We start from the raw sequence: 25,960 nt of genomic DNA on the forward strand, positions 1-25,960 counted from the left end.
CCATGCTCGAGTATTTTTGTCCACGAGAACACATTATACATCTATATCTGACAGTCTTGTTTTCACGTTGGTAAAATAAAATGTGTTGTCTACCCTCAAGATCTATTGGTTACATACACCCCCCCCATTCAACTCACATCTTCAACCACTGTTGGCAAAAAGGGAACTTTGATGACTTTGGCTTCTTTGGTAAGAACTTCACGGAGGTTGATTTCCTTGTTCTTTTTATTAGTTGGCGCTGAAGGAGTCTCTGCAACAGCTGTTTGAGGCCGAGATGGAGCAACAGTAGGCTGGGGCTCGAAAACCTCACCCAAAACCTCCAGATCTTCTATATTCTGGACTCGAATCGGTCCTTCATCCAAAAGTCCCTCTCCATCTTCTTGCCCTTCCTGTGACTTCTCAGTCCTCATAAGCTTGAAAAGGGTGTTAAACTCAGAAACATCCACCTCCTCCTCTTCCTCATCTTCTTCTTTATCATCATTCTCCTCCTTGTCAGAAATCTCCACCACATCTTCACCAACCACCTCGCTTGCATGTTCTGCTACAAGAATACAAGACAAATAGTTTGAATGAAAATCATCACATACACTGCCAGTTTAAACTTCTAACTTTTACATTTTTTATTCAATTTCAAGTAGGTCAAGTCTATTAAATCACCTAAAATTTTACAAAAGTAAGCAGTAAGCTGCCAAGAGGTTAAAGGAACAAGGTATTTTTCAACGAACAAGTAATGAATTAAAGAGTTAATTCACCCCAAAATGAGAATGGTCATCATTTACTTATCCTCATGTCATTCCAAACCCGTAAGCATTTCATTCATCTTCAAAACACAGGTGAAAATATAATCAAACAGCACCTACTCCTTTTAGTCCACCCACTGAAAGTCCATTCACATTTGCAAGCTTCAAAACATTCATAAAGAGACACGACCACTTTACATGATGAACAGATTTAATGTAGGCTTTTCTTCAGATAAAAACATTGATCAATTCACTCATATAAAACACATCAAATACAGCAAACAGAATCTCAAATGTACTAGCTTGATGTGCGAGAACCAATGCAGTTTCAGGTCAGAATAGTTGAGATTCTGTTGTTGACCATATCTGATGTGCTTTATATGAGTGTATTGATCAATGTTTATATCTGAATAAAAGCCTGAATTAAAACAAGGCAATTTTCTCTTCAGAAGACTTAAATTAAACTGCTTGATTCCTATGGATCAATTTTACAATGTCTTTTTACAAAAACTTTATAAAGTTTGACAATTTTGGTTGTGTGGACTTTCAGTGGATGGACAATAAGAAGTTGGTGCTGTTTGATAAACACCATAAGTGAATACAAAAAACTGAATGGCCGTTTGAAAACATTTAAATACTGTACATCCTTCAGCATGACGATCACGGTTGTCTGGTTTTATTTCTACTTTTCTACAAGTGCCACCAACTTTCAGAGAGTGAATTTCAATCAGACCGTCTGTCATTTATTACTTATTGGTAACATGCAAAAATAGAACAGAATTTTTATGCTGAACACTCTGCATTAACATTTAGATGAAAACCTGTACGACTTTCTCCTGTGGAACACATGCAGATATTGTGCAGAATATTTAATCTGCTCTTTTCCAAGTAGACTGCGACTGTCAGTCTGTCAAGCGGTCCAAATTTACTATTCAAGTCTTCTGAAGACATTCAATAGTTTTGAGTCAAAAGCAGTGATTCAGTCTACTTTAGATGTTTGGACTTCGCACGTCAAGTTTGATGTCATGCATCACCGTTTCTAGGGCTGTGTCCGAAATCGCCCCCTATACCCTTAAATAATTGTAGCGTAGTCAATTGTGGAGAGGTGGAGAGTAGAGTGTCAATTGTATTCCCGCATCTGTCCAGAAGATGGCGCCCGCAGCTCAACGATCCACGCGTTAGTTCTCATTCAATCCTTTAAGTGGACTATATTACTGGAGTAATGAAGGTAATAGTGAATAAGGGTCATAGGGGGCGATTTTGAATAGGGCCTGGGTCATATGCCAAAAGCAAACAACAAACTGTGCTAATATACACTCACGGCGTGCTGTAACACTACATAAAAATCATGATCCTAAACTTTATCTCTATACAAAAATCTTAGTTGGCCAGACAGTCAATTCAATATTGGTGTTCGGGACACCGTGAGCCCAGAGACTGTAGTGTATACTGTGACTTTTTACAAGCTTAGCTAAAATGTTTGACAAGAATAAGCAGTGCTCATATAAAGATGTTGGACAAGCAGATAGAAATCATAGCATGAGGGCGAGTTAACAATGGAAGAATTGTAATTTGTGTGTAAACTATTTTCTTGTCTCATACCATTCTCTTCCGCAGGAGTCGAGCCCTCTTCATCAGCTTGCCTTAGCTTCCTCTTCCTCTCAAATTCTCCAAGAAGTTCCTCTTCCTCGTGTTCCTCTCCTGCGGGTTCAGCCTCCTCGGGTGTGACGCACCTGACCTCGGGCTGTTCACGTGTAAGTTGGCCTTTCATCCAGGGATTGACCGAGTCAATGATCGGCTCAGGATCGTTCACAAAATCAGGAACGGTCTCCAATTCTTCGTCCTTACTTTCATGTTCATCATCAGAAAGCACCACCATCTTCTGTGTAAGATCCTTATTCATCTGCAACTGCTCCTGCATTGCTTTACGTGCCTGATGGGAGCAACCCAAATATCACCATTGAGTTTTAGTAATCACATTAAATATTACTCATGATTTCCATCCCTTGATATCAGTCTCATTCCGGTATAAAAATAATAACTTACCGAATCATCATATTTTGCCATGATGGCCTTTGATTTGGCCCACTTGCCTTTGTTCTGATGTTTGAGAGACATCCTCTCCTGTAGTGAAAACATGTAAGGAAAAGATATTTTAGCCCAAATGATTCTCACTTATTGATAATCTCTTTCCATGTTTCACCACACACCGTCATCCTGGACAGTTCCATCTTTTTGAGCTCTTCCAAAGCAACTTCAGGATTTGTCTTACACATATCTTCAAACTGCTTCAGAAACTCCTTGCGTCTGGCTTTCTTCTGAACCCTGTGATACCTGAGAAAGATATATTTTGTAGTTAAATTAATAGACAGACGAACAAAAAGTTGTCAGAAACGTTCACCTGTAGAACTCACTTTTTACTCTTGATTTTCTTTTCTCTTTTGGCTTTTGCCTCATAGTATGACTGGAGCGCTCTTGCCTTTTGAAGCTCAGCACGACGAATCTTCGCCTGCCAGGCAAAACAAATTGTTACAAAGTGAAATACAAAAAGAGTGTTGAGTATAAGAGCAGGACTAAAAACAAAGATAGAATAGTTAATGCTCTGCTTGAAAACCTAAGCATACATTTGGATTCATATATACACAGTGCAACGGCAGAAATGTGCCAACTGGAAAAGAAACTACAGTATCCTATCCTAAAATGTGGATTCTACCTAACCAGATTTTATTTATAACTGCAACATACTAAAGGGCTTCCTTATAGAAATGGACACCTATCAATGGAGTCCATGCTAGCTCAAGTACATGTTGTCATTAAAGCAAAAGAAGCACATACTAGAGCTGCACTATTATCCATTAAAAGGTTGAAATCTCGATTCGAACACCAACGTGTTTCACATCTCTGTCGCTGCCCATATCAATGAATGAAGGCGTTCACATCGGAAGCGTGACGGCCAACCCTCTCATTCATTAACACGTGCTGCTCACGCTCTGCTGACGCCTGAGATGTGGCAGCCCTCCATACTAAAGCTTCTTGTTCCTTATGTTTATATCCATTAAATACATAGCATATAATTAATACATTGTTAGATTCCATCTCAATTCCTGTGCTCCTGTGATCAGTGCTTGATGCTATGCTGCTTATTCTTAATATCTGTACGGTAGAGCTTAGATTCTCTGCCCAAGAACGACCCGCGGGCCGGGCCGATATTTCCCGCCACTATGCTCGGGTCGGGCCCTTGATCAAGCACGTCACGTGTCACGCGCAGCGTCTCCTCCACTCGCACGCTGTGCTGTGTAGCTTAAGTGCAACATGGAGCTTGAAAAAGTAAAGAAAAAAATTTAAACAGGAGAATTAACTGAGCAAGTATGAAGGAAAGTCAGAGGTATGGAAATATTTTAAACTAGTCGTGGGCAGTGACAACATATATGTGTTGGCTTTGTTGAGTGCAAGTGTGGCGCGCTGCTAGAGAGTCTGTAGCCTACGTGTTGTAGCCATTAAATAAGCGCATTTAGTTTCATATTTATTAAGATATTATAATGTTATTTTTTCCATCTATGTTGATTATGAAAGTGAACAGTAGATGGGAGGATGCGCAATATCGGGAGACATGGAGTGGTTCAGGCATGATTTTGGCCGCTTCATTATGTTTTGTTGTTTTGTAGAAAGCCTTTCTTTAAAGTGAATTTCGTTTTGTATAAATTGTACTTTAATTTTAATACATTTTTCATGAACCAATTGCCTGGATTTAATTAATAAGAAGCAAATATAGCAGACAATATAATCATGACATGGAGGCGCCGGTGAGCCGCGGTCACCATAGCAAGTGAACTGGAGCCATCTCATCATAAATTAAATCAATTCTCGGCACGCTTGTCACTGAATTTACAATCTTGCTTGTTGCACGCACACATATGTCGAAATAACATTATTAATAATAATGAATCTTAAGAATATTTGATTGAAAGCTGAATGTTGTGCTTGTTCAAATTAATAAAATTAAAACATTCATTGTGATAATTAAAATAACTGAATATTAAATATTAAGTGGCCAATTTTTGCACATTTATTAATAGTATTTATATAATATATATATATATATATATATATATATATATATATATATATAAATTGCGCAGATCCCCCGTCAATGGTCTAGCACCCAGTCATTACCTGCGTTAAAAAATGGTCGTGTTTAAATCGGGCTCGGGCTCATAATCACAGTTAATGTGTTGGGCTGGGCCGGTCTCGGACACAACGTGCACGGGCTCCGGTCGGGTTGGGCTTGATTTTTTGGGCCCGATCTAAGCTCTACAGTACGGAAGCTGTGGATTATTGTGCTTGTACATTTTCCCAGTTGAACACATTCTGTTTGAACTGTGTGGTGAAAAGCACACATGCAGATCCATGCCATTGTGTTTGTGCACCCTGAGCACTGGTAGTAGTCTTAGTGTAGGGGTGGGAATCTCTAGGCACCTCACGATTCGATTCCGATTCAGAGGCCTGCGATCCGATTCTAAAGCGATTATCTGAATCTTTGTGTGTGTGTGTGTGTGTGTGTGTGTGTGAATATAAATACTTTGCTTTAAAAGTACAAAGTAGTGACCCATAAGGAATTAACGTACAATATATTTTATTAACATTGCAAAGAACCAACAGGAAAATAAATGTGTGCCTGAACTAGCAGCATACTTGTAGTAAATTAATAATATAACAACAGGTGTTCTGACGATTCATGCTACCCATCGAGATACTACTTTCTGGTTATGTGCATGTGCAGACTCATTTCTTCTGCTTATCACGCACATAAATCTATGCGTCCTTGCTGTGGAGACTTGTAGGAAACTTTTGACAGGTCAAAGATGAATATTTGATGATAATTTTTACTTTTCACACCGTTTTAAAAATAAAAACAGTACATTATACTGTACTATTAACTTAGAATTTTATTATAATTTTATTTCATATAATAATATCATTTTTACTTGTTAAAAACTTGTTCATTACTTGTTTTTACTTGTTCATTTAAAATATCAAAATGTGCTCCCCATACACTTACCCTGATTAAAATGAAATAACGATGTCATAATATTGTGAGATTTACACCATTATGGAAACAATAGAGAATGAATCAACATTATCTGTGATCGATTCGCGTTTGGGTAGCATTTTTCGACAAGGCAGCAGAAATCGTCTGAACACCGGTGCAACCCAGAGCCATAGAGAGACACGGCTCTGGTACAGCCGAGTGTTTTTCCTCCTCTGGGTGGAAACGTGTCATATGGCTTCTCATATTTGTCGTGTTGCCGAAATATTTTAGTTTTATTCTACAAAGCTTACAACTAGTGTGGCTCTTGTCCAGCTCCTTTCCCCCTTCAACTTCATAGAAGCCAAAATATTTCCACACGTCAGCTTTGTGCACACGCCACAGACAGACGGTCTTGGCACTGCACTTCCGCGCTTCAGAGTTCCGTCTTTTGCGTTCCGTCAATATTACGTCATTATAAATAGGCTACATATCTAAAAAAAAAAAAAAAAAAAAATTTTTTTTTTTTGAAAATCGATTTTTGACATTTGTGAATCGATTCAGAATCGTCCACGTCCGCATCGCGATGCATCTAAGAATAGATTTTTCCCCCACCTTAGTAGTTGCAATAGTAACTCATGTGATGTCAACATGCCCTTATCAAAGTCATACCTCCTCCAAGCTCATGGCTTTAAGTGATGCCTCCTCGATGGGAGTCAAAACAGGGTCAACCGCCGGCTGGCTGTTGTTGTGTAAGAGTCTGAAAATCTCTTGTTCAAGAGGAGTTTGAACCTGTCACAGAGAACACAGAGTTATTAATAAAACAAAAGCAAGTGCTTTTATCAAACATGTTTTAGTTCCATCTGGTCAGCATGCAAAGAAACACAATTACATTGAAGAAACATTTGCAATGATGATAACACTAAAAATTGTAGCCTACTGAAGAAACATGAATTTTCTGTAAAGCTGCTTTGAAACGAGCTATTGTGAAAAGCACTATACAAATACAATTTGTGAATTGTATTCAAGATAATAGTAATTATCCGTGTCACTGAATTACAGTACAGTTGGATGAAAAAAAAACCCTCAAATAAACAATGCATAAAGACAAAACATGAAAAAATGGCCATTAGTTTTTGAAAGCCATGTTATTAATGTGAATGAACTGTTACATAAAGGTGCAGTAGAGGTGTAAGAAAAAAATCGATACACTTGAGTATATCGCGATATTTTATTTTGCAATACTGTATCGATTTTCAAAAACGCAATATGGTTTTTTTTTGTTTACGTGCAAAAATAGGATAGGAGAGAGCGCGAGAAGGTACAGATGAGTGAGAGAGCGCGCGAGGTACGGGTGAGTGAGTGAGAAAGAGAGAGAAAGGGACGAGCAAGAGGTAGTGCTGCGCGAATGCGCTACGGCGCTCTGCAATCAAATACGATTTTAAATAGGCTTAGTAAAAAGATTAATTAAAAAACAAATCGAAAATCAATACGTGGCAGTCAGCGTTGATATTGTGGCGGGCCGCCACAAATAAATGAACGTATGGGAAACCTGCATGCGCCCGCTCAGTGTGGTTGAAACCAAAGGTTTCCGTTATATGGTGCATGACAGATTGCACCTTACGTGTTATGCATTAGCCTAGACTTACATTTGTTCCTCAATGTTTCCTTAAGGAATCGTGTTTGTGTTTTGCAACAAAACGTGTTGGATACCCTGTGTACTAGGAATAGTGCAAGCATTTTTTTTTATTGACAGACAGATGTCTTTTCTTTTTTCAGATTGCACATAATGTGTATGTGTTATGTATTGTGACAGGGGCTTTGCATTTTCTTTTATTATGGCCTACTTGAGCATATAAAAATTTGCTCACTAAGAACCTGTGAACCACAATCCCAAACTGGCAGTTTGATTTTCGGTGCACTGAATTGTTTACCTAAAGTAAACTTGTTTGACTTTATGCACATCATTTCTTTTTTTAAATACCTTTTCTAAAATTATAGTCCTACTTTAAAAAAATCCCAATATATCGCCTTATGCACAGTATCAAAATATATTGCAATATATTGAATCGTGACCCATGTATCGTGATGCGTATCGTATCGCCAGATTCTTGCCAATACACAGCGCTAAGGTGCAGTGTGTGATTTTTAGCTGCATCTAGTGGTGAGGTTGCAAATTGCAACCATTTCTGTCAACAGATCCTCCTAAATATTTCACAATGCACCTTTAAGGCCCCCGAAATACTGTACTGTATAATTGACATTTTTCTTCTATCACCAAATCCATCTTTTCTCGTAAAATGATAAGACAACGATTAATAATGACTAATAAATAATGAAATAAATTAGTAAATAAGTAAATTCATGATAAAATAAGTGATTTATCCACAGGCCCTGCTCCTAATAATAAAATCCAACCCACTTGTAGATATGTAAGAAAATAATGTACACAAATATATATTTAGACTTGCCACAATATCATACACTTTCACATTGTTGCGGGTTCTGCATTTAAACCAATTTCTGACTAGAGTTGAGGCCAAAATTGGATTGCATGTCTTTTTAGTGTAGAAGTATATCTGGCGTGTTTGATATTCTTATCTATCTTTTAAACAGTCTATATACATTAAATGTTGACATTTTTCTAAACGTAAATTCTTGTCTGAAATTGACTCTTCGCAGGGAGTTTGACTGACAGCCGATCTGACCAATCATAATCTATAATCCGCCATTTTTGTCTGACAAAGCAGTCGGGAGAGTTAGTAGATTAACGTTGGAGGATTTGAACTTGAAAAAGTGTACTGACGTCTTTCCGCGGTTAAAAAACATTCCTTCCGATTTTTTAAAAGTCGGAGCGTTGTGGCTTTCACTCGCTCCGAGAGCGCTCCACTACCGCTCCATCACGAGTACAATTCATTCCAACGGCTCATTATAGAACTGCATTTTTAGTAAGGATTCACACGTTAAACACATTACTCTAGCATGGTACAGATGGATCACTCAAATCAGAGAAAAATTTGAAGGTTATGATTACGCCGATGGAGATGAGTGGCTGCGGGAGGTTAGTTCAAGCCTACTGAAAATGATCAGGCAACACGATCTCATGAAAGTGCGTATCTATAGCACACGTTTTATTTCTTGTGCCATTTATATACCAAAGAATAGTTTTTGCGTGCAAATGAAATGCACTTAACCCCCTTGGTTAGGATTAGGGGTGTAAAGTGCGTATCATATGCACGCGAAAACTGCGTGCTATGCAAGCAAAAACTATTTTTGGCGTATATGGTACGAGAAATAAAATTTGTGCTAGGCTATACGCACTTTCATGAGATCGAGATGGATCGGGCAAAACCACATTTTAAACAGGTAACACTTAGTCACACACGCAATCGCTTTCTTACTAATGCATTGCATTCAAACAAATGTAATCTTACTGCGGGCTACTGTCGGTATTTGATTTTGAATAAGGAGAAATCTGTAAGAAATGTAGTGACCCGTAGATAAAATAAATGATGAAAAAGTTGTCATTTTCTTCTTTCCAAACAAAATGTACTCTGCAAAAAGCAGTAGTGATATTTAACTTATAATAATAATAATAATAATAATAATAAAACCTTTATTTAACCAGGTAAGCACATTGAGAACACTTTCTCATTTACAATGGCGACCTGGCCAAAAAAGCGTTGGGGTACAAAAACATTAGTTACACATATAATTACAAGACTCAATAAACATAGAAGATTAATATACAGATCCGTAGAGCATGTGCACAGATCGGGTTAGCATGTACAATGGTCCGACAATAAATTTGCTAACAATAATTTAAAAGTGATTAACGGGACAATGGATTCAAGCTTCAAGGATTTTTGAAGTGTATTCCAGTCATTAGCAGCAGAGAACTGGAAGTAGAGGCGTCCAAAAGAAGTACGAGCTTTAGTAGCCACCAGGGTGACATACCTGCTTGAACGAAGGTTCATAGACGGGATTGCTCTGGAAATTAATGACCGTAGATAGGGTGGGGTGTTACACAGTAAGCATTTATAAATAAAAAGATACCAATGTTTTTGACGCCGGGTATGTAATGAAGGCCAGCCAATTAAACTGTAAAGGTTACAATGGTGGTGAGTGTTATATGGAGCATTGGTGACAAAGCGGATAAGACTATGATATACCACATCCAATTTCCTAAGGAGAGAACTTGAAGCAATTCTGTAAATAACATCACCAAAATCAATAATTGGAAGGATAGTCATTTTTACAAGGGCAAGTTTGGCTGGGAAAGTGAAGGAGGCTTTATTACCAAATAAGAACCCAATCCTAGCTTTGATTTTAGCTTGAAGCTGATTGATGTGGGTCTGGAAAGAGAGTGAAGAGTCTAACCAGACCCCTAGGTATTTATAGGTATCTACCTGCTCTATTGCAAACCCATCTAGTGTTGTGATACTTTTTGAACAGTCAAACACAGTGTGAGATCGATTAAAAAACATAAATTTCGTTTTGCTAGAATTTAAAAGCAGTTGAAGGGAACGGAAAGAATGTTGTATCTTATTAAAACTTTCTTGGAGGTTTTTTAACACAGTTTCCAACACCGGACCAGCCGTATAAAGGATGGTGTCATCTGCATAGAGGTGAATCATTGAATCTCCTGCAGCAAGAGCAACGTCATTGATATATACAGAAAATAAAGTCGGCCCGAGGATAGAACCCTGAGGCACCCCCATGGAGACAGCCAGAGGACTGGAGAGTAGTCCCTCTGACTTAACGCATTGAAACCTGTCAGAAAAATAATTTGTGAACCAAGCAAGGCAATTATTTGAGAAACCTAGGTTATTCAATCTATCAATTAGAATGTTGTGATTGACGGAATCAAAGGCCTTGGGCAGGTCAATAAATACTGCTGCGCAATAGTGTCTTTGATCAAGAGCAGTTATGATATCATTTATGACTTTAAGTGTGGCAGAAGTGCACCCATGACCAGCTCGAAAACCAGATTGCATGTCAGAAAGACTGCGATGGGATTCGAAATGATGAATAATTTGTTTATTAACAATTCTTTCGAAAACCTTTGCAATGCAAGGGAGGATAGAGATTGGTCTATAGCAGTTTGGGTCTAATCTATCCCCTTTAACTCTTCGGGGTCGCCGATCACGCCGGCGTGATCAAGTTACATGACCAGTTTAAGACGTCGAAGCATAAAAACAAAGTCACGTTGAGCGCTGCCGTCCACTTTTGTCGAAAGTGCTGGCTTGAAATTATATTTTACTTTTTGTTTTGTGTTGATAGACCAAGTAAAAACGGAGATATGATCATTTAAACTTTATATAAAAAAATACTGACGCGTTCGTAAAAGAACGCAAGATGGGATGCGTCAGGCGTTGCATTTATTCTAATAACTTCGTCGTTTTTTGTCATAAAACAAAACGGAGAAAAATGTGTGAATCTGCTGACTCTGCTCTTCAGGCTGCACATTTTAGGGAATGGAGGAGGAGCCAACTGAGCTAAGACGCAAAATTGAAAGGCAGAGGATTTTACGGAGTTGATAAAGAGAGACATATATACGTTATGCATAGAGAGAGAGATTATTGCTAGTTTTTGGAAGAGTTTGAGTAGATTTTGAGAGTAGTTTAGGAGTAGTGTAGATAGTTTAGGTAGTTTAGGAGTAGTTTAGGTAGTTTAGGAGTAGATTTAGATAAACTGTTTTGAGGAGAGGCACAGATAAAAAATAAAAATAAAAAAACCTGATATTTGTTGTAAATAGTTGTATGTATAATTTGATTTTGTGTTAATTTTACCTTTTGTATGGTATATTTGCACTATTGAGGAACCCCTCTTACTCAAGGAATGAAATCCCTGTAATGTAGCTATCTGTGTAATTGTACATGAAGTGTTTTGTAGAGTTTCTAAGCAAAAAAGAAAAGAAAAAACGCCTATTGCCACACCTGCTTTTTGCTGCATTTAGTTTAATTTTATCTCAATTTTACATTTTTTTTATGTTGTCTTTGCACTATTTGCGAACCCTCATACTCTGGGAATGCAAGGCCTTAAATATGGCTCTCTGAATAATTGTGTGCACAACATTTTTTTAAAAAGTGGCTGAGCTAATAAGAAAGAAAAAAAGCCTATGGCTACACCCGCTTTTTTTTGTAAATCATATTTTTTTTGTATATAGGTTGATTATATCTGAATTGTACCTGTATATGTTGACATTTACAACTTGTGTTTACATTTTAAACATTTTAAAATGCTTCATTGAGCATGTTTGTGTTTTTTGTAGTAGAAAAGCTATAATTTTTCTATTCGGATTTTGTGTTTTTTGTGTGATTTTGGGTCCAGTATGTTGATAGAGTACATCAAAGTGAAAAACTAATTGTCTGATCATATAGGTGATGTTGTGCTGAAAAAAATTATACCAAACATTGGTATGGTAAACATTTGTTTATGTTGCAAAATTTAAAAAAAATAAAAGTACTCAAAAACGTCCAAAATAGCCCAAGACTCCGAAGGGTTAAATAACGGAATTACTGCAGCAGATTTCCAATCTTTCGGTAGTTCTGATGAATTGAAAGAAAGGTTGAAGAGACTGTTGATGGGGGTAGCCGCAGACCACCTTAAAAAGGAAGGGTCCAGATTGTCTAATCCTGATGATTTAAAGGGGTCAAGATGCTGCAGCTCCCTTAGAACATCTACTGTCTGGACATGGGCAAAGGAGAAACGTCAGAGATTATTACAAGATGCTACAGAGGGTGAGGGGCCATTAATTATGGTCGGGTTCGCCAAATGAAAAGCACAACCGGCCATGGCAAAATGCTTATTAAAGTTCTCAACCATTAGGGGCTGTCACTTTTGAGAAAAATCAAATTCGAACGGTTATCGAATATCAAGTAATGTATTTGAATATTTTCGAATTTCTACGACGGCTTAAACAGCAGGAGTAAGGCCTATAGCCTAGACTCATTTCTTATTTCAATTCATTTCTTAATATTGTTTGCTAGAAACACCAATTTATCAACTTGATCTGGGTCAAGTGCGGCTCTCTTTTTATTGGCGATGTTCCCCGCGGTGGAGAACACGCGCTCAGTGCGCGCACAAGGGCCTGGCACACACAGATTTGCGCGTCAATGTTGAGAGAAGTGGTATACGCTGTAGCTGTAGAACCCAAAATATTTCCAGACTCGACTTTTTAGATGAGTTGAGGTCGTAATTCTCCGCTCGGGCTGTCGTTCTGTGCGTTATCTTCCATTTTCAAAACAGGGAGGCTATTATTCGCTTGATTTGGTCATGGGCTTACGCTACAATACGTTTAGAGCGCCCGCTCCTGGATGAGATGGCAAACAATAATAAAAAAAAAAAACGGTCTAATCATAGACTGTAAAAAATGCGCTAAACATGGCACTTTAAAAACCGGATAGTTTATTTATAGTTCGAATACGGATATTTCACGTCATGTTCGAATGCATATTCGAATATCGAATAAAAAGTGACAGCCCTATCAACCATAGAAGGCTTGTCAGTGGTAATAACATTATCTAGCTTCAGAGCTGTAGGTAGCTGTGCAAAGGTGTTCTTATTCTCCATAGATTTTACTGTATCCCAAACCTTTCTAGAGTTAGTGCTGCAATTGGCAAATTTCTGTTTGAAAAAACTAGCCTTAGCATACCTGACCGCCTGTGTGTATCGATTTCTGGCTGATAACCATGATAACCATGTAATAAGATGCATGTCACAGGAAAAGTTTGCACATTATCCAATAAACCACATTTAAACTATTCTCCTAATGTTGTTTTTTATTTATTTTTATTTAATATGCCTATATATTATGATGAGGAGAAATTTTGTGAGATTTCAAAGCATACTTAACTACATTATTCGCAATTTCCTGTGGGAGCGAAGACGGAGGGGTGTTTCAGATATCAGTGAGCGAGGAGTGGAGCAGGAGCGGTAAATGGTGAACCCGGAGCGGAGTGATTATTAAATGCTTGGAGCGCGGAGGGGAAATTGTTGCCGCTCCACTCCGCTCACATACTCTGGTTCACAAGCAGCTTTAACTGAGGCTCTACAGCGATCTGTCAGACACATTGAAGAGCCACAAAACGGTATTTATTGTTTAAATTTCTTTTTTTTTTAAAAGACCAATGTTGAGACTGTTTCATATCAAATGTAACCTGGGGTCTATACCATGAAGCCGGTAAAGGGGGGTAGCCATTAGGGCTGAAACGATTCCTCGAGTTACTCGATTACAAAAATTCCTCGAGGCAAAAACTCTGCCTCGAAGCCTCGTTAAATTCCTATGACGCGCGGCGCAGGGATTTGATTGTTTCACACGGACCGTTTATTCACACGGACCTGTTCAGGAAGCTTATATTTTGAATTTAGTTGGCGCGATGGCGGAGAATAAATATGTAAATAAACGGCAGAAATTGTCTAAAGTGTGGGATCATTACACACTTAATTCACTTTATACACTTAACTCGCGGAAACAAGGTAACGTAGTCTAAGCCTATTGATGTTCGCTGATTTTAATCCCATACTGTATTTGTAGCGATGTCGTGATGCGGTTTGACTAGATATGATTTTTAGCTTTGATGACATTTTTTAGTAAACGTAACTATCACGTTCAATTGCAAGAGTATATCCTAAAAAAGAAACCCTTCTCACACACACACACACACACACACACACACACACACACACACACACACACACACACACACACACACACACACACACACACACACACACACACACACACACACACACACACTGCAGCAATGCATCACATATGCTTAAACTTTTATGTAGCCACGCAACAATAATTTCAGCATGCATTCACTGTAACGTTACACACCGGGATGTGATGGAGGAACAAATATTGTATTGCAGTCTTTGCGAGACCTTGTTTGTATTTCACGTCGGCCAAATACAGACAACAACAAAAAAATTAAGTCCCCAGCCTGTTGGTTTTTAATAAAGATTCGGAGTACTCATTTTTCAGTTAAAACGCACAGAACAAAGTACGTCAGCTTTTACTGTGTTTTCAACAACAAGTCACGTTACAGCTCTTCTTCAGCGTTAAACTACCAGAATACACAAATATGCTTAGTGGTTATATTATAACATCTTAAAGGAAAATTCACATATGAGATAGCTTTATAACTTGCATACTATATAACTTATAGTATATAACTTGTAACAGCTTTAACTGAAATAGACACAAGTTTAATATAACTATTCTGTTAATAAAACACAAAAAAATATCTGATTACTCGATTAATCGATCGATTAAGTGCTAGATTAATCAATTACAAAAAGAATCGATAGCTGCAGCCCTAGAAGCCATGTATATTTCTGTTAAGTTTGCACCAACACTGGTTTTAGGCACCATGAAAGTGGTATGGCTTTTAGCAGTGTTCATCACCATAGTAACTTATGCTCCACGGCTAACCTGGTCCGGGTCAGGTGATGTTCCAGGTAAGAGATCGCAAACCGAAATTGGACCAATCAGCTGTGAGCAAAGGATAAAGCCACTCCACCTGTTTCTACTCCAAATTAAAGGTCACTACATAGCAAATGATTTTAAAGACAAAATCGCCTTTGGCTTTTAGTAACGCTTATTTAGAATAATAATTTGTATGATTTAGATATTATTTATGTAATTAATAATCAATCACACATGTACAATTTTAGTTTATCAATTATTTTTACGCACAGTTTAAAGGAAGAAATATATAACGGTAATATATAAGCTTTAGAATCAATAGATAAAGCTATAAAATGACTACATGTTAGTTTAAATGTTCAATTCCCTCTATAACTTCATCAACTAACTTAGGGCCCTATGATTTCCGTGATGCGGAAAACGCGGACGGAATCACGGAATTTACACATGAAAACGGAATTTGCATATATTTTGTTGACATATTAAATAAACTTTTTTTTACTTCCTTCTCATTTTTCAGTTTAAAACAACAAATGTAGAAATGTCTCTACCTAAACCGTGGCCAAATGGCATTGATAAACATGTTGCATAGTAACCATACGACCTCACGGTCACGCGGAAAAAAATGTCGAAGCGAGTGGCTCCTGATAAGCTAACGGTGGCTGCGTTTGTGGTAGATGCGCCCATTTGTATACTCTAACGTGCTGATCTAACCAGCGTTCTCATAAAACGTTAAAAAATGTAAAAGTCTGGGAGAATGATTAGAGCAGGCGATCTGAATAAGAGTGATGATGCAAAAAAGAGCACTATTCGGTACGGTTTTCTGTGCGCACACACCCAACCCGAAGCGTGCAGCCATGCACAATAGACCTACAGCGCGCGAGTCCTGAATTGAGCTCTCTTTCGTGTCTAAATAGACAAATACACACAACATTATGTCTAAATGTCCGTTTTGGAGAGTATTCACGTAAACTATGTCGGTTATGTCTTAAACAGTTGTGAGTGTATCGGATCCGCATGTCATTGGACATGATCCGACGTCTTAAAGTGACAGTGGGTAATAAACGTAATGCGGTCCATGTCCTTAATATTGGTCAAGCAACAAAAGAAAAAGAGAGAAGCATTCACTGTTTGTTAATAGCTTTAAGGATTAATTATATTTAATTCATACAAATAAATATGTCTGCTTGAAAGAATAAATGATGTATGCAAGTAGTTATAAATAATTTTTTACTTTAGGAAAAGTGGTTTTAATGTAATGGTGTTGGCTTTCTGTCAGGCACATATCGTTGTTTCAATGTTTCTGTCTCCCTGCAGCATGTCTGCATTTAATCTTTAATTTAATATTCATCAATCCTACCTTGTAACGGTTACCTTCATGTTACTGTTATTTTTGGCCAGAGATTTGTTGAAGGTTTGGCTGAATTTTGAATGTGCTTTGCTGAATATATTAACAGTTTAAATAAAAAAGCTGAATTGTGAGTTTGTGTAACTGAATTTTTAACGGTCAATACTGCTTAGAAGTGAAAAGAAAACGAGCAAATCCGAAAAATCCGAAAGGGCTAAAAATAAATCCAAAAAAACGGAATATGAAAAAAAAATAGAACGGATTTCATAGGGCCCTACTAACTACACAACTTTTACTTACACTGATATAGAAAGACTTTTTCTTTTGGTTGTTGCGTTTCCTAGACTGCTATTTTCTTCTTGCTGTGTAAATTTGTTCTCGTAATATTATGCAGAAGAGAGAAGGGAATCACGCTGCTTCTCTCGCGAAAATGAATCGCAGTTTCACTTAGGGCTGTCGCGGTGAAGGAATTTCCCTTGCGGTAATTTTGAGTTGCTCAATAGCGCGATATGCGGTTTTACCGCCATTTATTTATTTATATTTATTTGTTGCTATATAAATACGTGTTATGATGTGGTCAGCATACACAAAAACAATGTAACCAATGTAACCGAAACTAAACAGCGTCTCTGCGCATTGAAAGGCTGTCACTCAGCGCGCAGTTGTTATGCCAACGGACTGTCTTTGAGTGAGTCATTAAACCGTTCATTCAACGAAAACGTTCAAAAAAGCTGATTCCTTAAATGATAGATGTAATAAAACAAGGTGCTAATTATTGTTTAACTTTGAGCTCCACTTTTCAAGGCTCAGCTGCCCAGCAAAGCTTCACTTTTGGGCAAAGCTGAAGCAATGCTTCACTTAATAGAGACCAATGGCATTGATTCAATGCGTGACTCGCTGCTTTCCCCCCACGGCTTCCTCGCGCTGTGTAATGCTGACCAGCGCTGACGCCATTAATGGTAAATACCCTTAAACGTTAAAATGATAATAGCCTACGACAAATATTTCGCGTTCCTTGGAAACGGCAAACTTTTCACGAATATACATGACTTGACTTCAAAGACAGACGCAGGTAATCGCACGCGCTCAGTCGATCACATTCACTGTCTGTTTAGGCTTAAGTCCAAATCCACGAATCCTCTGTACAAATCACCATGATAAACAATCTTGTTATCATTATTAACTTATTTAACATTCAATACACATGGTACGAAACACGAAGGGTGGCCTTCTGAAAAAAGAAAACGCGGTTCGCGGTTGCTGCGGTTACTTGCATTCCTCTGCGGTTGGCCTGTCAGTAGCGAGGTACTGCAATATTGCGGTTATCGCGACAGCCCTAGTTCCACTCTTTCTCAGCATGTGATTGGCTGTTCGCTACTGATGTCACTCCTAAACTCAGGATCAAAGCCTGAGTTGACAGAGAAAGTTGATGATCAGCATCATGGTACCAACAAAGCCTGGTTGGATTGGTTTGGTTTTGTCAACTCGAAACTAATCCTGCAACCCTGAGTTTGTTCATCTACCATCATGGTACAGGCCCCTGGTCTGTCCGGTCTCAGTGTGTTGTCAGTGTCCTCTCTGCTCCGCAGTGTATTTTTCACTGTGTGAGAACATGTGTGGCGTGAGAGGGGCGTGGCTTGCCGGACATAGCAACGGTAAATAAAGAGGGAGGGTCTTTGCGAACGGTCAATTGACCCTTCGCTAAGCCACGACCGAAAACCGCCACTGGCCAATCGTGTCTTAGCAACCGTAACTAGGCGCGGGAGGTCTGGCAAGCTTTCGAGCGAGGGAAACATGCCGAAGCGTTGTGCGTATGGATTGTGCAAATCTGATACCCGGTATCCTAAAAGTTTGGACGGGGGAGCGGAATTTTTTTCCTTCCCGAAAATCTAAAAGCCAAGGTGAGAAATGATGTGCGTGGATCAGCAGTGTGGGAGACCCCATTCACAACTATATGTCGACAGGATTAACAAAAACACCTATTGCTTGAAAATAATGACGGTTCTTTGTTATAATGCATATAATGCATAATGCATATATATTAATGTAAAATAAAACAATTAAAGACAAGAAGGAGGCTATTGATATACTTTAAAATATATTTCAGCATTTTGTTAATCGACGGCCTACTACCCCTGACTGAGTAACTTTAACCCAATCCGATCGCGACTCTCCCGGTGTTAGTGTTACACCGTTACATTTCACCTACTCTGCTGTGCACAAACATAGCTGTTCCCATTTGAATGGTCAGCGTATGAGGCGGCTGCTGCTGCGACTATAGGCTTTAGCTTCAATTATGGAATTATTCTCTAATCGGTTGCATAATATGTCGTGGATATATCCCTCGAATGCATACTGCAGTCCCTTTTGTCTTGCTCTCTCAGATATTTCACATGTTCTCCAAAAATTACTAATTATCTCATTGGGAATGTCTGACACCGGTGCGTGCATACACACTGTAATAGACGAGCCAGGCGCGAAAGCTTGTCAGCCGTAGCAACAGTAACTAGGGAGAGCCCCCCTTAGTTACTGTCGCTATGTCCGACAAGCTACGCCGCTCTCACGCACACACCATGTTCTCACGCAGTGAAAAATACATCGCGGATCAGAGAGGAGACTGACAATACGCTGACAGACAGGACAGACCAGGTTACTTTCGATATTAAACATATTAAACAAAGTCTCACCTTTCAAATTTGGTCATTTTTAAAAAGATATTTAAACAATAAATACCGTTTTGTGGCTCTTTAATGTGTCGTGACAGATCGCTGTAGAGCCTCAGTTAAAGCTGCTCTTGAACCGATCATCTCTTCCTTCTAGTTCATTTATAGCATCAAATAAACATGAATGAACATCGGAAGGAATGTTGTTTTAACCGCGGAAAGGCGTCAGTATATTCAGTTTTTCAAGTTCAAATCCTCCCATGTTAATCTAATAACTCTCCTGACTGCTTTGTCAGACAAAATGGCGGATGGCGAAGTATGATTGGTCAGATGACCTGTCAATCAAGCTCCCTGCGAAGGGTCAATTGTACAATGTGGTGCATTTCACTGCAACATAGCTTATTAAGTTATTACACACAAAAATGTGGTAAAGAGGCTCTTTTGAAAATAAATAATGAACCGTTCAGTGTTACAACATTGGATATCAGAATCTGCCTCAAAGGGTCTAATTGTGCATAAATAAACAAACAAACAAACATCCACACCTTCCATCCAGCCACGACCTGCTCCACCCGTTTAGGTCCTAAGGGTTCTTGGTTCAGAGGAAACACCACTTGTTCAGCCTTACGGTTCTGCACTATGATGTTGTTCCAGCAGGACACCTCTTGAGCGGTCTTCTCATACGCTATGCCTCTCTGAATCTGTGGACATTGTAGAGAGAAAACATTCAGCAAATAAAAAAATGTTCACCCCATTCCAGCTTCTAAGGCTAAAGTCACTCAAGGATATTCAAGAATGTGTAAGATCTATTTTTAGTAAAAACTCAAACTGAAAGTGGCCTGACTTTGCTAAAACCCTCTTCAAGTGTGCATCAGAATAAAACAGACTAGAAAAATCACATTAAATTGAGTCTTGAGCACAAAGCAGAGTAAATGACTTGGTCCCAGACAGTGATTATTGAAACTAAATGTCACTGATCCCATTCAGGGGTGCGATTCCATACAGCAACTATGATCGCAAGATCCATCGTTACCAAACAGAGTTAAACTGAACTTGCGACCATAGTTAGCGAACGATGCTTTTGGGAAATGAACCCCTGATTGCTACTTGCTTTGACGTGAATTTGAGGATTATATGGAATACATGATTACAATTATATCCTTGATGATTGCTAATCATTTAAAAACATTCTGATTTAAAAAGAAAGTGACAAGCTTCTGTTTATCAGAGCGAGTGACTGAACTGAAAACGTAGCGTTTCATGACCTTCTCTGTCTGCTGTTTGTTGAGAGGCAGCTCCAAAGTCTCTTTACTGTTTTGTAGGTTCCTCAGCTGTTTCTTGGTCTTGTTAGAGGTTCCTGGTGCTTTCTCCACGGTTCCCAGGAGGTCCGAAAGGTTGACTTTCTCTCCAGTGCCTTTATACAGAATAAATAAAACCTAAGACTGATGTTCCATCTTGATCAAGATGTGAATAAAGTGCGATGCATTCTGCTTTTACCCTCTGCATTGACAGAGAACTCGGAGACCTGCACACTTGCTTCAGAACGCTCGTTCTGCTTTTTCCTTGGATAAACAAGAATCAAACTGTTAATAAGAACAATGTACATCAACATACTTAGTACACAAGCAGGTAAACTCTTGACTGCTGGAAATAGATCTATAGTGGAGAATGTGAAGCTGACGTGTTGTATTCTGCGTAACTGTCTTGTTTAGAGGATCGCGAGGTCTTCCTGCTGGTGAGTTTAATGTACGTTTTGATTTTCTTTTGTGATTGCCAAACATTTAGCCATTGTAAGTCATTCATGCTGCATTGAAAATTGCCAAAGTAACTTACATCATCGTTCAGGACGACTGATTTATTCCAAGAGGGGCTTTATCTAGAAAACTGAGTTTAAACAATGAAAAATGTGCATTGTTTACACTCCACAGGTACCCCTCAAGGATGTGTGCTCTCTCCTATCTTGTTTACATTATACACAAATGACTGTCAGAGTTTACAAGATAATATTTATTTGGTGAAATATGCGGATGATACTGTGTTGCCTTCACATTCAGATCAGGAATATGGTTCTGTTTTGTACAATTTCATTTCTTGGTGTAATAGTATGAAACTAGATCTGAATGTCTCAAAAACTAAAGAAATGATAATTAATTTTAGTAGGAGAACATTGGCACTTCAACCTATTGTCATTAATGGCACACTTGTGGAGGAAGTAGAGCAATATAAGTACCTGGGAACGGTTTTTGATAGTGGTCGACCGATATATCGCCACGGCCGATAAGTTTTTCTGATTGGCCGATGTGTTGAAGCGGTACTTTTATTTTGACGGGCGGCGCAGAGAACTGGCTACAGAACTGGTAATCAAAGAAAGTAAATGCTATGTGAAAAAGTAATGCGTTTGCTTTTATATTATTTGTAACCGAAAAGGCAAACAATCAGGCTAAAATACTTTCTCATTTACCATCAACATTCAGCAAATGTGCATCTACATAATTTAAACAAATCTCTGAATATCTAATAAACATTTGATTTCACAAACCTTGCAGATTTAATCGAATGCAGCTGTGATATCTTGTGATGTGTGCATTTGCAGCCTGCATAAAGTGTTCCTGCGAGTGACGGTCCGTGCGAAGTGATTGAATGCGAAGTTGCGAACAGAAGATCAACTTCACAGGAGACGCGATCGAAAAACTTTAAATCCTTCATTTTAAAATATGCTGTGCTATATCCAGTTGCGTCATATTCATGTCATTTTCACCGTGTGCTGTATGTAAAATTAGCGTTACCTTGTCAAAAGTCATTTTTTCACATATTATTCACATATTCATATATTTTTAAACAACTACTTTATTTGCGAAAAATACTGTAATAGGATTGCAGATTCAAGAAGTTGCCATCTAAAGTATAAGGCCTAAGCATATTTATTTCAAATATTTTTAAATATTTATTAAATTTATTAAATATTGATTTATATAAATATAAAAGTGTGTGTGTATATATATATATATATATATATATTATATATGTGTGTGTATGTATATATGTGTATATATGTTTGATATATAAATATCGGCTTTATATCGACCACCCTGCTCTTTAAGATATCGGCATCGGCCATCAAAAAAACCCAAATAGGTCGACCACTAGTTTTTGATAATTTAAAGTTTGACCAAAATTCTGATGCAATTGTCAAAAAGTCACACCAAAGATTGTTCATGCTGATAAAGCTTAAAGGGTTAGTTCACCCAAAAATGAAAATTATTTAAAAATTTAAATATTCCATGTGCCTACAGTGGCTCAACAATAAGTTTATCAAGCGACGAGACTACTTTTTTCCCGAAAATAACAACATAAATAACGACTTTATTCGACTATTCCTTTTCTTCCTTGTGGGCCTGAGACGAGAGTTCAAGAGATTTCCACGACGCATGCGCGAGAACTGAACAAGAAGTAGTAGTAGAAGAACGTCCTCTTCTCAGTTCTCGCGCATGCGTCGTGGAAATCTCTTGAACTCTCGTCTCAGGCCCACAAGGAAGAAAAGGAATAGTCGAATAAAGTCGTTATTTATGTTTTTTTTTTTCGGAAAAAAGTATTCTCGTCGCTTGATAAACTTATAGTTGAGCCACTGTAGGCACATGGAATATTTAAACATGTTCTTTAATGACTTTCTGGGCCGTCAAGTTTCAATCCCTAAAGAAGCCTATGTAGCAGTGATCCACCTCTCAGATTTAATCAGAAATATCTTCCTTTGTGTTCCGAAGATGAACGAAGGTCTTACGGGGTTGGTACAGCATGGGGGTGAGTAATTAATGACTTAATTTTCATTTTTGGGTGAACTAACCCTTTAATTCTTTTAATGTACAGAGAGTTGTTCTTAAGTTATTTTATAATTCATTTGTTGAAAGTATCCTGTCTTTTTCTTTTGTTTGTTGGTTTTCATCATTGTCTACAAAGAACAAAAATAGGTTGCAGGGAATTGTTAGCGTGCTCTAAAATTATGGGTGTTCCCTTACGAAGCCTTACATCTTATTACGAACAGCAGGTGCTGAGGATGGCTCATAAAATATTAAATAATAGGAGATAGTACACACCCGCTACATTTGGACTTTGAGTGGATGCCCCTGGGACGATGTCTAAGGGCAATTAAGTGTTCTACAAATCGCTATAAATTTACTTTCGTGCCTGAAGCAATACGGCTATGTAATAAACTTAGGTGATTTTTTTTAAATGTGTTTAAGTGTTTTATGAGGCACCATGTAAGCTCAAACTAATTGCCAAATGGGTATTAATAAAGCTCTAAACTAAAAAAGAAATGTAAAAAAATATGCACAATGTGCATAAAAAAATAAATAAATCCATTACAAGATGGGAGGAAAAAATATATTTCAATGCTTTTGCGTTCTCTCACAATTGTATAGTTGGGTAATTTATATTGAATATAATTCGCAGGTATCAGGGAGCTGCTATCAATATTTGGGGTTTTGAAATCGCTCTTACCTGTCACTTTCCAATTCGCAATCATGTGTCCTCTGTGTACAGTGAGCAGCGGCACCGACCACACATTTTACAAGATTATATTTGTCAATAATGCTCAGGAACTGTTGCGCACCAAATCCTCCCACATCGTCCTCACAGTAATCTCTCCTTACTATCTTCACCTGATAAGTGAAATCTGATGTACTGTAACCGCAGCAAGTATAACCATGTCCCTTTAGGGGCTCCATAGAATGTGTTATTCATTTTTCCTACCTTTCCAAATTCGGAATTAGGCCAATTCGAATTATTTACTTATTCCATATTCCAAACATTACAATTTTCATATTCTGGTCCAGTCTGTCCAGAATTTTGCTTTTGTCAGTGAAGCATTTTCATTTAAACGGACCAGTTCTAAAAAGATAAATCTCAAATGTCTCAAACCTATTTCTTCCACCCAGAGAACTGATGGCTTCCAGGAGCTTGTTGTGTTTTCTCTCATCATCACTGCCCTCCTGTATAAAAAAAAAAAAGACGAATTAAATATTTTGGGTTAATTTTGCACAGGTACATGGTTCATGGGTTGATGAAACCGCTTGCAAAAATACATGACAGTTCCAAAAACTTAAAGAAAAAAACATAAACAACATCAACCATTCAAATTGGAGAAAGATTAGACCTAAAAGGATATATTATTCTCCAGTAGACAACATTAGTATTGCAGCCCCTAAATTATCATTCACATTGAGACGGCTCATTGTGAAAAGAAAAAAGAAATCACTGAGCATCGGAAATTCATGAAAATTGGCACATTTCCTCAAACTTTCCTGTTGTCCAAGTGTGCCAAGTTTTGTGAGGTTTGGACACTGCATAATAATAATATAGGCATTAATAAGATATAGGCCGATTATCATCAGCCTATATCTCCAAAACATTTAAATTAATCAAAATACATTATACATTTTAGTATACGCGCGCATGTATGCATATGTATGTATATATAATGTTGCATGATGTTTATATAAACACAAACTTTTAGATTATACACATATTATACACACATATACATATATAAAAATGATAATATATAATATATATATATATATATATAAATAAAGGTGCAAAAACATTATAAGTGAACCTCAAGGAACATTAAAATAATAATATAAAATAATATCTTGTTTAAAACCATTCCTGGCTTCAGGAAGAAACCCAAGTCCTATATAGATAAAACAACGGGCAATTTTATCACACAAACTCTTTGTGGCAAAAAATAAATAAACATCAGATAAATAAATATGTACATTATGGAAAGTACACTAGTCATAACAGCATCCCACGGTGATGACGAGTACCTCATCTTCACTGGCACTGATGGCTTCTTCGTCATCAATGGGAAGCTCCTCTTCGTCATCGGGAAGCTCCTCTTCATCAGCAGCCATAGTGAAAGTCACCTTCACTCCTTTACTGTGGAGGAACACAAAACAAGAGATGCTAGAGGAAAGCGTTGATGCTCATATTAAGGACAACCACGGATAGAAGTTAACGTTAAACAAGTAACGTTATTTTAGACTGGTGCTGGTTTTAGCCAATGTTTCGTATAAATATGCAAGAAAAACAAAACATTAGATGTCTGAAAAGATAGGTAACAAGATAAAGAAGACACGAGCTAACCTTAATGTTGTTTTCTGAAGAGAGCTTGATTTGGCCATGCTGCAGTTTAACCACGTGTCCAACAGAAGCGTAAAAACTGTGGATTTCTCTCATGTATCCTCGACCTGCTTTGTAGAATCAGAGATCTCGAAAGTCAATATGTCCGTTAACTCCGAAAGACCAACATGTTATACATATGTAATTCTGAAAGACACGATTTCACTCTGTGAAATCAAATTCACGACGCACGTCTCCAGCATCTGATTCTTGTGTTTACTAGCGTGTGTAAACCAGCAGAAGTGCACAGCGCCCCCTCCTGTGCGGGAGTGCCGGATTCAGCTCTCTCTACTGACACCAACTGGCCTGGAGTCTAGGGGTGGGCGATACTGCAAAATTCGGTATCGATCCGATACCAAGGAAATACAGGACCAGTATCGCCGATATATCGATACCGATACCAATACTTTTTAATTTTAAAAGCATGCACTTGAACTTACATGCACTTTCCTGTGCTAGAGCAGTATGTCATGATTTGACAATTTTTAATTCTCTTCTGCATTTATTTGATCAAAAATACAGTAAAAACTTAAATTTACAATTTAACATGGGCTATTCTGTCAT

General features: G+C 38.0%; 1 protein-coding gene across 2 annotated transcripts in view; it reads right to left on the bottom strand.

Moving 5' to 3' along the window:
* Positions 1-25,709, bottom strand: part of LOC143715064 (U3 small nucleolar RNA-associated protein 14 homolog A) — a 32,871-nt gene extending 7,162 nt beyond the window's left edge. Inside the window, exons 1-12 of one of the 2 annotated variants that reach the window (XM_077206670.1) lie at positions 25,361-25,709; positions 25,042-25,153; positions 24,131-24,201; positions 20,711-20,775; positions 20,479-20,627; positions 19,759-19,914; positions 6,439-6,558; positions 3,155-3,249; positions 2,951-3,074; positions 2,787-2,864; positions 2,343-2,673; positions 138-541 (exon numbers count right to left, since the gene is read on the bottom strand). In XM_077206670.1, the coding sequence (XP_077062785.1) occupies positions 138-541; positions 2,343-2,673; positions 2,787-2,864; positions 2,951-3,074; positions 3,155-3,249; positions 6,439-6,558; positions 19,759-19,914; positions 20,479-20,627; positions 20,711-20,775; positions 24,131-24,201; positions 25,042-25,153; positions 25,361-25,398 (1,743 nt within the window). In that variant the 5' untranslated portion in view covers positions 25,399-25,709. The remainder of the gene's footprint in view (positions 1-137; positions 542-2,342; positions 2,674-2,786; positions 2,865-2,950; positions 3,075-3,154; positions 3,250-6,438; positions 6,559-19,758; positions 19,915-20,478; positions 20,628-20,710; positions 20,776-24,130; positions 24,202-25,041; positions 25,154-25,360) is intronic. The other variant, XM_077206671.1, reaches the window with a different exon arrangement.
* Positions 25,710-25,960: the final 251 nt, after the last annotated feature.

Source organism: Siphateles boraxobius, unplaced genomic scaffold (assembly GCF_051911475.1).
Source record: "Siphateles boraxobius isolate OS27281-9 unplaced genomic scaffold, OSU_SipBor_1 56, whole genome shotgun sequence".
Taxonomy (NCBI): domain Eukaryota; kingdom Metazoa; phylum Chordata; class Actinopteri; order Cypriniformes; family Leuciscidae; genus Siphateles; species Siphateles boraxobius.